Source organism: Arctopsyche grandis, chromosome 10 (assembly GCF_051622035.1).
Source record: "Arctopsyche grandis isolate Sample6627 chromosome 10, ASM5162203v2, whole genome shotgun sequence".
In the NCBI taxonomy this organism is placed as follows: domain Eukaryota; kingdom Metazoa; phylum Arthropoda; class Insecta; order Trichoptera; family Hydropsychidae; genus Arctopsyche; species Arctopsyche grandis.
The window spans coordinates 26,146,952-26,161,127 of NC_135364.1; the positions used below are offsets into that span (position 1 = coordinate 26,146,952).

General features: G+C 32.4%; 2 protein-coding genes and 1 long non-coding RNA gene across 3 annotated transcripts; 1 reads left to right on the top strand and 2 right to left on the bottom strand.

Moving 5' to 3' along the window:
* The first annotated feature begins 4,521 nt into the window (after nucleotides 1-4,521).
* On the top strand, nucleotides 4,522-8,032 carry LOC143918113 (synaptic vesicular amine transporter-like). Its single transcript, XM_077439823.1, has 9 exons — nucleotides 4,522-4,714; nucleotides 4,866-5,228; nucleotides 5,300-5,566; nucleotides 6,116-6,156; nucleotides 6,974-7,123; nucleotides 7,195-7,338; nucleotides 7,406-7,589; nucleotides 7,663-7,793; nucleotides 7,870-8,032. The coding sequence occupies exons 1-9, from the start codon at nucleotides 4,597-4,599 to the stop codon at nucleotides 7,957-7,959; spliced, it is 1,488 nt and encodes a 495-aa protein (XP_077295949.1). The 5' UTR covers nucleotides 4,522-4,596; the 3' UTR covers nucleotides 7,960-8,032.
* A 52-nt stretch (nucleotides 8,033-8,084) lies between these two features.
* On the bottom strand, nucleotides 8,085-8,968 carry LOC143918225 (uncharacterized). Its single transcript, XR_013261103.1, has 3 exons — nucleotides 8,642-8,968; nucleotides 8,511-8,568; nucleotides 8,085-8,222 (listed from the first exon to the last, which is right to left on the bottom strand). It is a non-coding gene; the product is annotated as an uncharacterized LOC143918225 (long non-coding RNA).
* Nucleotides 8,969-10,963: 1,995 nt separating this feature from the next.
* Nucleotides 10,964-11,947, bottom strand: LOC143917747 (uncharacterized). The gene is made up of 3 exons (XM_077439328.1): nucleotides 11,777-11,947; nucleotides 11,340-11,708; nucleotides 10,964-11,171 (listed from the first exon to the last, which is right to left on the bottom strand). The coding sequence occupies exons 1-3, from the start codon at nucleotides 11,945-11,947 to the stop codon at nucleotides 10,992-10,994; spliced, it is 720 nt and encodes a 239-aa protein (XP_077295454.1). The 3' UTR covers nucleotides 10,964-10,991.
* Between the last annotated feature and the right edge of the window lie 2,229 nt (nucleotides 11,948-14,176).

Genomic DNA, 14,176 nt, shown 5'->3' on the forward strand with positions numbered 1-14,176 from the left:
GTTACCAGTATGCTTTGATATAATATGAAAATAAGAACAAAAAAACGTTAGACTTGAGTGAAATAATGTTTTAAGGACGTAATATACGTATATATTTACATATACATTTATTTGAAGTGTCACCCTAATGGTTACCATGGGTTTCCGGTAACCCGTTTTTAAAAATCAAAAGTTTACGGAAACCTATTATTTAATCTAAAAATTCATATTTTTGTCAAAAATTATACAACCCTTGAAAATTTAATAAACTTTTATATGCCTTAGACGAAAAAAATGTACATGTTTTCAAAATATTTCTTTTTGAAAAAAAAAGTTGTTCCAAAATTGGGGTGACACCACATATGTATGTATGTATATCAGTGATTTCCAAACTTACTTAATAAAAATAATATAAATAAATTTTTAAATGATATTTATTTATTTATTAATTTTTATTTTTACATACATATTTTCACATACATACATATATACAAAAATACCAGGAAGGCTTAACAGGTAAACCCCAAAATGCGCCTTCCTGGTCCACATAATTATTACATAGAAACATACATGTAAATCTAAATATCTGACATCTATGGTCAGTATACATATATTACAAACATCGTATTAATACGATAAATAACGATGAATAACTTTCATGTAACAATACGAATTTTATATTCGATAAACAACCACAGAGACATCTATGGTGAGCAATATGGCGAAACCTAAGATATAACAATAACTAAAGGTTCGCAACAGAAAATTGGGAAGGAAACGCCAATTTTACAGGAATCGTTTCAATGAAAATCAGAAAAATTGGCAAATTCTGATAAGGGACGATCGACTTCGACAAACCAAGGTCTGGCCAACAACGAGACTTAGCGGGGAATCGAACTCGTAACATCAAGTACGAAATAATTCAACATTCACCACTAGACCACGCTGCTGGTTATAAATGTATTAATACAAATATAATTGACAGAACAATACAATTCTTCTTCCGTATTATCAGCAAGCGGTATTTGTCGCAACTGTTTCGCATAATTCGTTGAACATTAGTGTCTCTCCTATTGTGTGTGTTTTTTTTACATTTTATGATTGTGTGAGAATCTTTAAGCGATATTATTTGCTATTTGTTAGCAATGCATTTGATAGAACAGAAACTATGTTCTTAATCGTTTGCTTCTGGTTATTTAACTGATCTAATATTCTTTGAAAAAAATCTATGGGTCTTACCAACGTATTCAGAATCCACAGTGCCATGCAGAATGCCGTGTTTTAATAAACTTCTGTACGTAGCAAACACAATAACACTTGGTCTTTCCAAGGCATCTACATATGTATAGCACTTGAAAATCCCAATGATAAATATGATGTTTTCTATGATAAATAGGATGTTTTCTATGATAAATAGGATATTTCTACTTCCTTGTACCCTGTCGTTTATATTCCTACTATCTTTATTTTTTTAGTATTTTCAGTATCTTTGTTATTAATGGATTTTCTCGATTCAGGAACAGATTTCAATGTTCTATTTTAAAAGTTTTTTTATACGTGTTTTTTTATACAGTTTGGAAATTTCGATACAACTTGAGTTGTATCGAAATCAACTCCAGGTCGATCGTTTCCTATCAGAGTTTGCCAATTTTCTCTGATTTCATTGTTGAAACGGTTCCCGTTTAAAAAAAAATAGCTATAAATCCTTCCTACCTACTATGTCACCACTATTTAAAGTATGATTCAGTGCCTCGTAATTCAACGATTTGTAATAAAAATGCTGCATTGTAATTGTAATTTTAATTTGTAATTCGCCAGGAAGGCGCATTGGGATTTAACTGTAAGGCCTTCCTGGTATATATGTAAAAAATAAAAAATAAAATAATAATGATCTTATGAAATTTCATAATGTTTATAGCTCAATTTAATTTATAAAAAAACTATTTTTTTGCATAGATATTTACATTTTTTTACGATATAAAAATCTTAAACTTAAAATAAAAATCTTAATTTTCCGAAACGCATTTTTATTTGTACTGAAAAAACTGAAAACCGGCTTTTTCTTTCGGGCGGTTTTTTGGAACCCCTACTTGGATAGAGTGCTGCGTACAAGGTTGTATTAAGTCTATTTATTAATATTGGGTGAAGCCATTACTTTCTGTATCTCTGTCTGACGCTTCACTCTTCGGTTCAAAATCAATAAACTTAAAGAATAAAGCATAAAGTTTAACATAAAGCTTAAAAAAAGTTTAACATAAAGCTTCTTCGACTTCCATATTCACCAAATGATGGAACTTGCCTAACGGCCGGGCCGCACCGTGCGACTTGCGAGCGACTTGGTTGAGGGCGGCCAGACCAATGCATGCAGGTAAATGGGACATGCCACACCCGTCAACTTGTTTGTCGCACACATTTCCGTACATTTTTTCGGGTCGCGCAACTAGTCGGCCGACAAAGTTGCACGGTGCGGCCCGGCCCTAAGACAACGAAAACGCTTGCTTAGCTGTACACTAGCACTCAACGCACGTCATGTGAACTTAGCCTAGAATAGAAATCGATCTCATCCATACCTTATTAGAAACGGGGAATAATTGGTTAGACCGTGGTCTCGTCGAGCGCAAAATTGAATTTGACTCAATAAATTCCAAATTACCATCGTGCTCCGTAACCGTTCCGACGTTGGCAAGTCTCGTAATTGTCACGTGGTGTTTCTGATCGGGACTCAGATGTTTTCCCACCCACCCCAACCCCAACTCGCACCTCCCCTTCATATACAACATGGCGTGTTCCAATTCAGAGGGTGGGGTAGGGGCAGCTGTTTCTATAGATACGACAAATTAGGTTATCTCTCGGAAGCACCACTGAGCAACAGGTCGCTTGCCACATCCCCGTTTGCTAGTTTTCAACGTTCGAATTCTTCTATCATCATCCATTCTGTATGAAACTGACAGTATTAATAATAAAAACGACACGTAATTGAGTATTTTTGTATTGGGTGACACCGAGTGTATGTGTTAATTGCAAATGATAAATAATAAACAATTAAATAAAGCCCTAAATCAATTTCTAGTAGAGAAAAACTAAAGTCTTCCACTTGGATTTTAATACATAGTAAAATTAGAATTGTATGAGTACCCTTTGTGCCCTTTATGGTGCTCCCGTTCACTACTAACTGATTGAAATATATAAAATTACGGTCAATTGTCTTCGATGTAATATTTTAATCTGAGATCATGATGATTCCATTGATTGACATTTAATTTGTTGACTTTTCAAGGAGGTTTCGGGACAAACCAATACACTAGAAATGTATCTATCGATTGGTAAAAGGCTATAGTATGGTTAAAATTAAGATTTTATTGTATTATTTAAATTATTCCATCACCAATAGCATTAAAAGATTTAGTGATATTCAAAAAATTATACTTCAATAGGTATATATAGAGAATTACCCGAGAATATCCTTCCATCAAAGTAGATAAAGAAATTTTTTATTTTAATAAGAAATTAGTCCACTTTCACATTTAATATTCATATCAAATTACACACGTTCTGTATACAAACCTGATGCGATTCAATATAAAAAATAAATAAAAATATTAAATAGTCGACCTGGTAACACTTTTTCCAACAAATATATCAACGCTATTCAATACTGCCACCTAGCAGGGGTATTAAATTTATTTTAAAAATTATAAATTAAGCTACAAACTTTAAAATCATACATTTAAACAGGTTTTCATGTTTCATGAGAAAACTTGAAAAAATCCATGCCATAAACGGGGCTAAGGAAAAATAAAATTTTAAAATATTTCATTTATTTTTAAATTTATCAGAAATTCTTATTATTCAAATTTTATATAAATCCATTTATTTATTTACAGTTTTGGACCATTGTGGCGTTAAAGGAAAAACTTAATACGCCACAGTAGTCTACATACATTAGAAAACAAGAAATAAGTACAAAATAAAAATACATTAGAATAAAAAGAAAACAAAAGAAAATTACTATTATTATTTCAATCGAACATGTATGTAAATTCGCCTTTAAAGATCGCTCCAAAGCGACGAGTGTACTAATGCAGATACAATAATACAATTAATACGAGCATTTTTATACAATGCGAATTCATACAAACATCATCCATAGTGACATCTATGGAGAAACATTTGCAGCACTTTATTATAGAAATAAGCGAACCTTGATCAGACTTGGGGTCATAACCCAAGGTCTGAACAACAGCTACTAGTGAGAATCGAACCGTGACCACAGCTCGGAAGCATAATATGCTAACTACTAGTTTAGGAACCTATACGAGACAGACAGACAGACAAACAGACATTAAATTTTATATATATGTACATATAATATATAGCTGTGATTCTTTCATTATAAAGATAATAAATGCAAAGGATAAAAAATCATTCAAATTGATTATAAATTAAATTTTCGTTATAATTTTAAGCGACCCTGGCTGTTGAGAGTCCCTGGGGCGTCCTTCCGGGATTTATGCAGCTGCTTGTGTATGTGAATCTCACTTTGAGAACGGCAGGAAAGCGCTTTGTTTCGCATCACCCGCAGCGAACGAAATTAATTCGCGACTTAGTCACGAAGACATGAACATGTCCTACAGCGTTCTGCTAACATGGAACTCGATCAGGGACACCAAATACGCCATTGTGATCATCATTTACCTGGCCTTTTTCCTGGACAATATGTTGCTCACTGTTGTCGGTAAGTGGCATATTTTCCACCAATTAATCATCTCGCATGCACTTGTTTAAGTCACTGCACTATATTGCATATCAATTGTGAATCTAAAGCATTTTTATTACCCAACTGTGAATGTTTGATACCTGAAATTAAACTTCGCTTATTTTTTCAGTACCGATCATACCGGACTTTTTACACACGACATCTCTGAAACTCATTCCAAAATCGGCATTCCACGACAACATTGAAAATCTCTGGTCCGTCAACACAGAGACACCACTTCATCTAGACCAGACGACCTTTCAGTATCAATCCAAAAACATATCGAAGGAAAGAACCCAGTCTCTGGACGAGCAACAGTTGAAAATCGATAACGAAGAAATAGAACGTGAAAACGGACCAGTGGGAGTTCTTCTGTCTTCGAAAGCTTTAGTCCAATTATTCCTGAATCCACTCGTCGGCATCTGGACAACCAGAGTTGGTTATAAAGTTCCTATATTCTTCGGCACCGTCAATCTCTTGATTGCATCACTTTGTAAGTAATTTAAGTCACATTTTACTCGTATTTTATTTTTTAAATGGTATTTAGTTGTTGTTTTTTTTTAGTGTTCGCTTATGGTGAATCTTATATGGCGATGTTGACTGCTAGATCCGTGCAAGGTGTTTGTTCTTCTTTCATCGGTGTTTCCGGTATGTGTTTGGCTGCTGAAACTTTTCGAGATGAAGCAGCTCGTTCTAGGATGATGGGTATCCTCATGGGAGGTGGAGCTCTGGGTGTTCTTGCTGGATACCCTTTTGGTGGATTCCTGTATGAATTTGCTGGAAAAAGTGCACCGTTTTTAATTATTGCAGCCATGGCCTTCTTGACGCTGGGTAATATAGATTGGATTATTTCAGGAATCAAATATGATAATTTTTTTTTGTCTCTTGATGGCGTATTTTATTTCCCGACTCGCATTTGTACATAAGAGGGTATTTTCTCTCGTCAAAAAATTCCCCATCAATATTCTCAACTAGTATTGTACCCGATGAAATATCATCGCATGGATGTTGGCATATTAAGTTATCAAATTAAAAACAAATTAAAAGAAAAGTGTCGGTCCTGTGTTTGATCCGCTCGCGTTCGAATTTTTTTCAAATATGTACCTTTTAAATGAATTTATATTTAACTAGTGTTGTACCCGATGAAATATCATCGCATGGGTGTTGGCATATCAAGTTATTAGATAAAAAAAATTAAAAGAAATGTGTCGGTTCTGTGTTCGATCTGAACGCGGTCGAATTTTTTTCAAATATGTTTAATTTAATATTTATATTTAATTGTTGAATATGAAAAATATGGTAAAAACTATCGACCCACCTACATATAAACAATAAAAAACACCAATAGAAAAATTAATTAATTAAATAAATTTTCAATAGATGGCGCTAAAGGCTCAGAGACTTCCCTAGAGGAAACATTGGTAGCAAACAGTATATATGGAAGTTTTTTTCTTTCGTTATTATATTCGTACATTTTGTTGGCAGTGTTTTAGCTGTGACGTACATATGTATGTCGAATATAAACGACTATTATAATACGGCGAGCGTTATCGCAGATACACAGATACACACACACAGAGAATAGCGATATTATATATATGATATATAATATTTTTATCATTATTTTACTAAAACACCTTAAATGTATACTTAATTGTTTCCCATACAATTAAAACATACCCAAAAAAAATTATAAAATACGCCTTCATGAGCTAAAAACGCTAAATTTATAAGCCGTTTTACTTATGAAAGCACTATGAATCTTAATGGCATTACTCGATTTTTTAAAATCTGCTTCTACTTTATTTTAAATGTAATGCTAATTTTATTATTTAAAACTTGTTTACTTTGATTGGCTTGAAAGTTATATAACATTAAGGAACAATACCAGTTTTCCTTCAAGATCCAATCCTTGTCAATTTTTTTATGAAAATGCAAACAAAACTGGTGTGTTTTCGTAAAAAAACTGATATAGATTGGATGCCAGACATAAAATGGCAGGTTTATTTTATTTTTTATACTTTGATATGTAAAATTAAGTATACTAATCATTCATTCAACTTAAAATATGCAATCATTCTCATATGAATATGAATATTTTGGTTTTAAGTCTTGCAAATGTCATTTTTGGATTTTGCACCGTCATATGAGGTATTATTTCATACACGAATCAAACTTTTTTATGACTGTACAATAGAAATGCATGGTTAGACTTTGAAGTACAAACGGCAATTTCAGACAATAGGCCATCAATCTACCGTGTGGTGGCCCCTTTTAAACGACAACGTTATTATGATTGCTACCGGCGCAATATTTATCTCGACTTCTGCCATGGCAATCTTGGAACCATGCTTGCCGATATGGCTCATGACGCATTTGAAACCAGAGGTGCCTGTGCATTTTTCAAAATATGTAAAAATATGCAAATCAACCTGAAATTCTAACATTTGTATTCACAGAAATGGCAATTGGGAACGGTATTTATACCGGACAGCTTGGGTTACTTGATCGGAACTAATTTCTTCGGGGTAATTGCTTGTCGGGTCGGACCATGGAGAGTTTCAGTTACAGCTTTGCTCATCGTCGGAATATCAGCATTTGTGGTATATTTGAAAATAGTACATTATTATGTTATATATTATGTTATACATGTTATTAATAATGTCACAGATTCCCAGTGCGACTTCGTTAGGAGAACTATTACTACCACATTTTGGTCTTGGATTGGGAATAGGAGCTTTGGATGCAGCATTAGTACCTCAGCTTGCTGCATTGGTTGACAAACGACATGCAGCTAGATACGGTGCTGTATTTTCTCTTCAACAAACTGCCGTCAGCTTAGCATACTCTATCGGTAAGGAAAATTATATCATTTACCACAAATTCAAGTTAAAATTTGAAACGTTTATGCAACTGTAATACTTTAGCACCACTGGCTGGAGGAGCTTTAGCTAGAGCAATAGGATTTTCATGGACAATGCGAGGATTAGGTATACTGAATGCACTCTATAGTCCTCTTTTGGCCGGATTAGCATGGAAACTCAATTCTGAAATTCAGGTTTTTTTGATTCATTTCATTAGTATTAAACATTTTTACTATTTCATTGTAATTTTATAACCAAAATATATTTCAGAGTTCAAGATTGATTGATTCGCAGAGCAGCGATTGTGAAAATCTCAACCAGGCGATTAGTATGGCGACCTACGGCACTGCATTTGAATGAAGCATTATTGATAATACGAATTATAATGTTATAACAAAGTTGGATAAATAATAAAATAAGGCGTTATTAAATCATTATTGTTTTTATTTACATCATAGATAAATTGATTTAAAAATAATGGCAGTTTCTTAAATGTACTTATGCACAGTATGCTTGCAATTCACATCCAGGACAATCTTCCGGTTGAAAGATGGCACAGTCCATTGAAGGAGGGCAATAGTGATCAATGCAAGGACTCCTTAGGTCATAACAAGGTCTTGCAGCTGGAATAAAATTCACTTGTTGATGAATATTGCACAAAAACATAACTATTGCAACATTAACGTTCAATAAAAAATTATGAACAAAAATTTAAGCATAACATGTCACTCTATTTCATCATAAAGGTAAAATAAAAATGTATGAATAATAAATTTAACATGTGTATAAACATATCAAAGAATATAAGTTTATATCTTGTACCTAATAGTGCAAAACATTACCAACAAGTCACATTTATTAATATTACTTCTTATAAATCATTATATTGGCATATAAATCAGTATACTTACTATCCATACAAAATCCTTGAAAACAACATCCTCCGCAACACTGACCATGGTCAATACACTAAAATTACATTTTTTTTTTGTGATTAAAACATTAACAGAATGTCACAAAGTCACAAAATAAAATCACTTACTCTCTTACTATATGCAATGCAGTCTTGAGAATTTGCATGGTTAATCAGTATACATATGCATAATATAAATGTGTGTTTGATTTGCATATCGCAATAAATAAGTAGAAAATGTTTTAAGAGGCGCACAACTCCGTTGGAGTGTATGTAATTTCAGCAAAAGGGCACATGCATGAACTGACCGGTGTATAAAAACCAAGTAGGTCTGAACTACTTGTGTGCTATCAGAAAACAGTTGTATAAATAATCTAGTTTTACTATGTATGTACCTTCCATGACTGCTTGATTAGTTATGGGACGTATGTTACTACACAGTGTCGCGAAACTTATGGCTATATATGTTGTACTCGCAAAATAAATATTGCATCGTATTGAACATACGTTCGAACATTCACCTATTTTTAGAATACATATATTAATTAACACATACTCGACTGAGAAAGATATATACAACGCTGTTTATATGCCATTATATTGTAATACGTCAATAGCAAGGCTTTTTACTTTTTTCCCATGGAACGACGTTCCCGGCACCTTTTTTCTCGGCATTTTCTATGCTTCAAACGAATATTCTTTATATAATACTAGTGTTGTTCCCGTTTCAACGTTTCAATGGGGTGGTTTCGGAAACAAATTGATATATCATTTAAAATGAAGTTACAATACGAATAGTTATAATTAATTTGAATTGGAACTGAAACAGAAATTGGGAATCTGAACTGAAACGGGGATTGGGAATCAGAACTGAAACAGGAATTGAGAATCGGAATTGAAGCAGTAATTGGGAATCGAAATTGAGACAAGGATTGGAAATCGGAACGGAAACAGCAATTGGGAAGCGGAACTGAAACACGAATCTCGATCCGGAACTGAAACAGGAATTGGGAAGCGGAACTGAAACACGAATCTCGATCCGGAACTGAAACAGGAATTGGGATCCAAAACTGAAAAAGGAATCAGGATCAGAAACTGAAAAACGAATCGGGATCCGGAACTGAAGAAGGAATCGGAAACCGAAATTGAAAAAGGAATCTGGAACTGAAAAACGAATAGAGAACTGGGACTGAAAAAACGAATCAGGATCCGAAACTGAAACAGGAATCCGGATCCGGAACTGATATAGGAATTGGGATCCAGAACTGAAAAAGGAATCAGGATCAGGAAGTGAAGAATTATTCGGGAACCGAAATTGAAAAAGGAATCTGGAACTGAAAAACGAATAAGGAACCAGAACTGAAAAACGAATCGGGATCCGGAACTGAAACAGAAATCCGGATCCGGAACTGATATAAGAATCCGGATTCGGAACTGAAACAGGAATCCAGATCCGGAACTGAAAAAGGAATCGGGAACCGGAACTGAAATATAATTTTTCCAAATAAAAACTTGTGAGAAATGATTCCCGGCACCTTTTTTTTAAAAAAAAAAGTCCTGGTCAATAGAAATAAAAAATTATTACAAACTAGTGTTTTCACCCGGCTTCACTCGGTATTTATAATATAAACCGCTTAAACATGGCCAATCTAATAATAAACATTTTATTAAATTTATTTGAATAGTTTTATTTTATTTAAATTTATTTGAATATTCCTTTATTTTTTTATTAAATTGAATGTCATGGATTTTACGAACTAAACAAACAAACATACATGCAAAGTCTCTTTCGAAATTATATGTATATTAGATGAACTGAAAATATGTATAGGCTTTTTACAATGATGGTAGTTTCTCTTTCAGAAAGATAAAACACTATTGAGCAGATTTTAAGTGTATAAAAAACAAAAACATTTAAATTGTGTTAGTGACTAACAATTGTAAAAGTATTTTATGTATATCGGATACATTTATTGAATGTTTTTATATAAAGAGACGATATAATATATACTTCGATGTGAAATAAAGGTATTGCTCAAATTTTTGGCACATACTGTTCTTATAAATTGCGAAATAGTGCATGAACAATTCACAGTACGTGTGATTTTCATCCAATGAAGGTTATACTCTTAGCTCTATCGTTATGGTGTAGTATATTAAAATATTGCTTTATCTCCTACATAAATAATTGCCAAGAATTAAATTAAAACGGTAATCAAATATTTATCAGTTTCTCATGACGCATCATTATAATTCATAAATATCGTGTAGCATAATTAGCATTGCCTTGTACCATACTTATGCATGATTTAAAACTAAATATAATTTGATTGAGAAGCGGCAATGTACATAAATAGGCTCTAAGAAACAAATTTCAATTACATATAGTAAGATCTTAAATGATGAGTTATAAAACATAGTAAAAGCATTGAAATGAAACAACTGTTATTTCAAATTAATAAAATATATTTAAATTATGTCATGAAATTTTGATTGCTTCGACGATTGCTCTAAAAGTTGTTGCCAACACTTGTAAAATTGGATTTGGTTTATAATCATTATACAAATAACTTGGGAAATTCAGTTGCATCGTACAATCATTATATCTTTTCTGTGCCAAATCTTCTATTATTTCCGTCAAATTGAGAATATCAGCAGACTAAAATTGCAAATAATTTTATTAAAAAAGATTTGTTTTCATCCATTCAGTAATTGTTGGTATGATATATTATCGGGTACAGATGCTTGAAAATTTGTCAAAAATTAAGAAAAGATTATTCATTGTTATTAAAATAGGTTTAAAAATATAATATACAAAAAAGCACACCTCAGAATTCATCCTATCAAAGCTACATTTCAAACCATTCAAAAATCTATTATAAATAAGACAATTGTAATGATTTTTTTCTATTTGCTTACAATCACAAAATGATTCAAAAGAATCCATTTCATAGACGGCAGACTTCAATACCGAGATCCATGTTAAGGTGAAATCAAATGTTCCAGTATCGACAGTTGTATTTACAGTACTAAAATCATCATCATCAAAAATCTTAATCGTATCATTATGTAAACAATTTTTGATTGTATTATCTTTAATTGGCTCATCATATATTTGCATATGATTAGAGAGATTTTTAAAGAGCACAGATAGCATTGATGAAATCATATTATCACATTTAACAGTTCCAAATATCTGCAATAAAATGAAACCAGTAAATTTCTTCAATATTTTACGAATATTGTATAAGTTTTTGGTATTACATTTGAAATAGACTCGATCAAATTAACCGAAGATTCGAATTTTATTTTATTTTTAACTTCTTCGGCTATAACTTTTGTGGATGATCCTAGTTGTCCTCCTGATTCATTATATTGTCGATCAATATAATTTATTTGAATATCGGATGAGATTAAAGCGCTAGTAACAAACATAATAATATTTTTTTCCATTTGTTTTCTTAGTTTATATACAAAACGAAATAAAACAATGATTGTAAATCAAAACGAAGTCCAATATATTTGTTAAATGAAATTCTGACATTTCCATACAAATTTGCGGCTGTCATTCACTGAACGGTGGATGACAGTTTGTTGGCCTAAAGCTGTAATTTTATATTTCTGTACTTTTTGTTATTACCCAAGTTCTAAAAAGCTTAAATTATTCTTTACTTAAAAATACATACGTTAAATTTATTCTATGATGAATGAAAATGAGTTTTTTCCACATGCAAACTAAGCAAGTATAAAATTTATGGACGGTTATATTTCAAAATAAAATTTATGAAAACCTTTACGATTTGATTTTTTATTGAATATAAAGACTAAAATTGCAATAAATGGGATTTTGGAATGAACGATTCGGTGTAACTGAAAACTTAGGTACATATCGGCTTTTCTCAAGAGGGCAATCGTTGGTCCGTTTATGGTTGATTTTTATAAAACCCTTTTTAAGCAGCTTTTGAAACTTTTGGTGAAGAATAATCAATTTGATTTTATCCATGTGGGTAAATACAAAGTTTCAGTAAATAAATTATTCAAATGGTTTCTTTACATTATATTTCACTCACATCTTTTCTATAGTTCATCCGTCCTCGTTCATCTCGTTTATTTTTCAGAATCTTATCGAAGCACTTATTTTCAATGTATGATGAATCGCCGATATATCGATATATCGAAAAAAATTTTAAATCAAATTGATTATTCTTTACCAAAAGTTTCAAAATCTTCTTAAACAAGGGTTTTATAAAAATCAATCGTAAATTGGCTAAGGTTTGCCCTTTTGAACAAAGCCGATATACACCCAAGTTTCCAGTTACGCTCGAATCGTTCATTCGGTAAGCTTTGATATTTATAATTGCTTACGACTCCCCAGCTTCGATTAATTTACAATACAATAACTGTAAGCTTTCTACAAGCGATAAGATAACCTCATACATTGTTATCTGCATGGGAATACACCAGTAAGTAGCGAGCAAACAAATAAACAGGTGGGAACAGGGCCGCGCCTAGGAGTTCGGCCGCTCTTTAATTTTATCAGCATTTGAATAAATCATATTAATAAAAAAAAAAAATGCAAAAATCTTAACTTGTGAGAAATAAAGGGTTCAAAATTAATCACAAAAACAGATAAGGCAAGCGATACTGAACGTTTTTAAGTTCATTCATGAAAATATAATGTTTTTACCACAAACTCTACATCAAGGACATTGTTCTTTCGATGACCAACCAATGCTCAACATCCGTGAAGATAATAGACTCGTTTACACAGGAATTTCTGAATTTATAACCATAGCAGAATTACTTGATGTAAGCACCTAACAGCTGAGAATTTTATATTGTGGTTTGGTATTTAGATTGTGAGCATTACATTTTAATAACAATGAAGAAGATGGAACTAGTTTTGAAAAAATACATTCATTAATAGACTTATTTTTTTTATTTCAAATTGTTGCAAGATATATTAGAGAGTCTAAACACACCTTTACAAAACTCGAAATCCTCGGCGGTAGCTATTTAGGGTAGTGATCTAGGGTTTGTTTGGATAAGCTAAAAATTTTATACCTGCTTTTTATTGGATTTCTAAATAATATAGTTGGAAATGGTGAAATTTTTCAGCGTGGCGAGCTTTCAACAGAAAAGACGTCAGCGCTCAAAGGGCTTAGTAGGGTTGTCAGATTTCATGCAAATTAAACCGGGAACCCCCCCCCCCTCTAAAAAAACCCTAGGTTAAGGAGTATAATTTTTTCGACTCTCATTTCTTTCATCCGCCTTTATATTTCGGCCGTTTGTGTGCGTTGCACCAGAGAAATGTTAAATACATAGAAGTGGCTTTAGGCGTTATATTGTTGTCAAGTGACGATTGTCCACAGACAATCCTAAATATTTTTAGACTGAGCCGTATTTCATGCGTGGTGCTCGACGTATGTTCGATATACACTTTTATGTTTGTTTATATTACTTGCAAGATGGGCAAGTGCATCGTTAAAAATTGCATAATACATTCAAAAACACACAAAACACAACATGGGATACATTTTTATAAGTAAATTGATCCAATTGTATTCCGTGCGTTGTTGCATATTTATAGAGACGTACCACGTAATATTGACAACATTTATTTATTCGTAAGGGCCTTCTATTATTATGTTAGGGAAGTCAAGT

Bases quoted from the DNA above. Each gene is read 5' to 3' on its own strand.
- LOC143918113 (XM_077439823.1), top strand. From the start codon at position 4,597: ATGAACATGTCCTACAGCGTTCTGCTAACATGGAACTCGATCAGGGAC. The intron at 5,229-5,299 runs GTAAGTAATTTA...GTTTTTTTTTAG, and splicing joins TCTCTTGATTGCATCACTTT to TGTTCGCTTATGGTGAATCT. The intron at 7,794-7,869 runs GTTTTTTTGATT...AATATATTTCAG, and splicing joins AACTCAATTCTGAAATTCAG to AGTTCAAGATTGATTGATTC.
- LOC143917747 (XM_077439328.1), bottom strand. From the start codon at position 11,947: ATGTTTGTTACTAGCGCTTTAATCTCATCCGATATTCAAATAAATTAT. The intron at 11,709-11,776 runs GTAATACCAAAA...ATTTTATTGCAG, and splicing joins TGATCGAGTCTATTTCAAAT to ATATTTGGAACTGTTAAATG. The intron at 11,172-11,339 runs GTGTGCTTTTTT...TTGCAATTTTAG, and splicing joins TTGATAGGATGAATTCTGAG to TCTGCTGATATTCTCAATTT.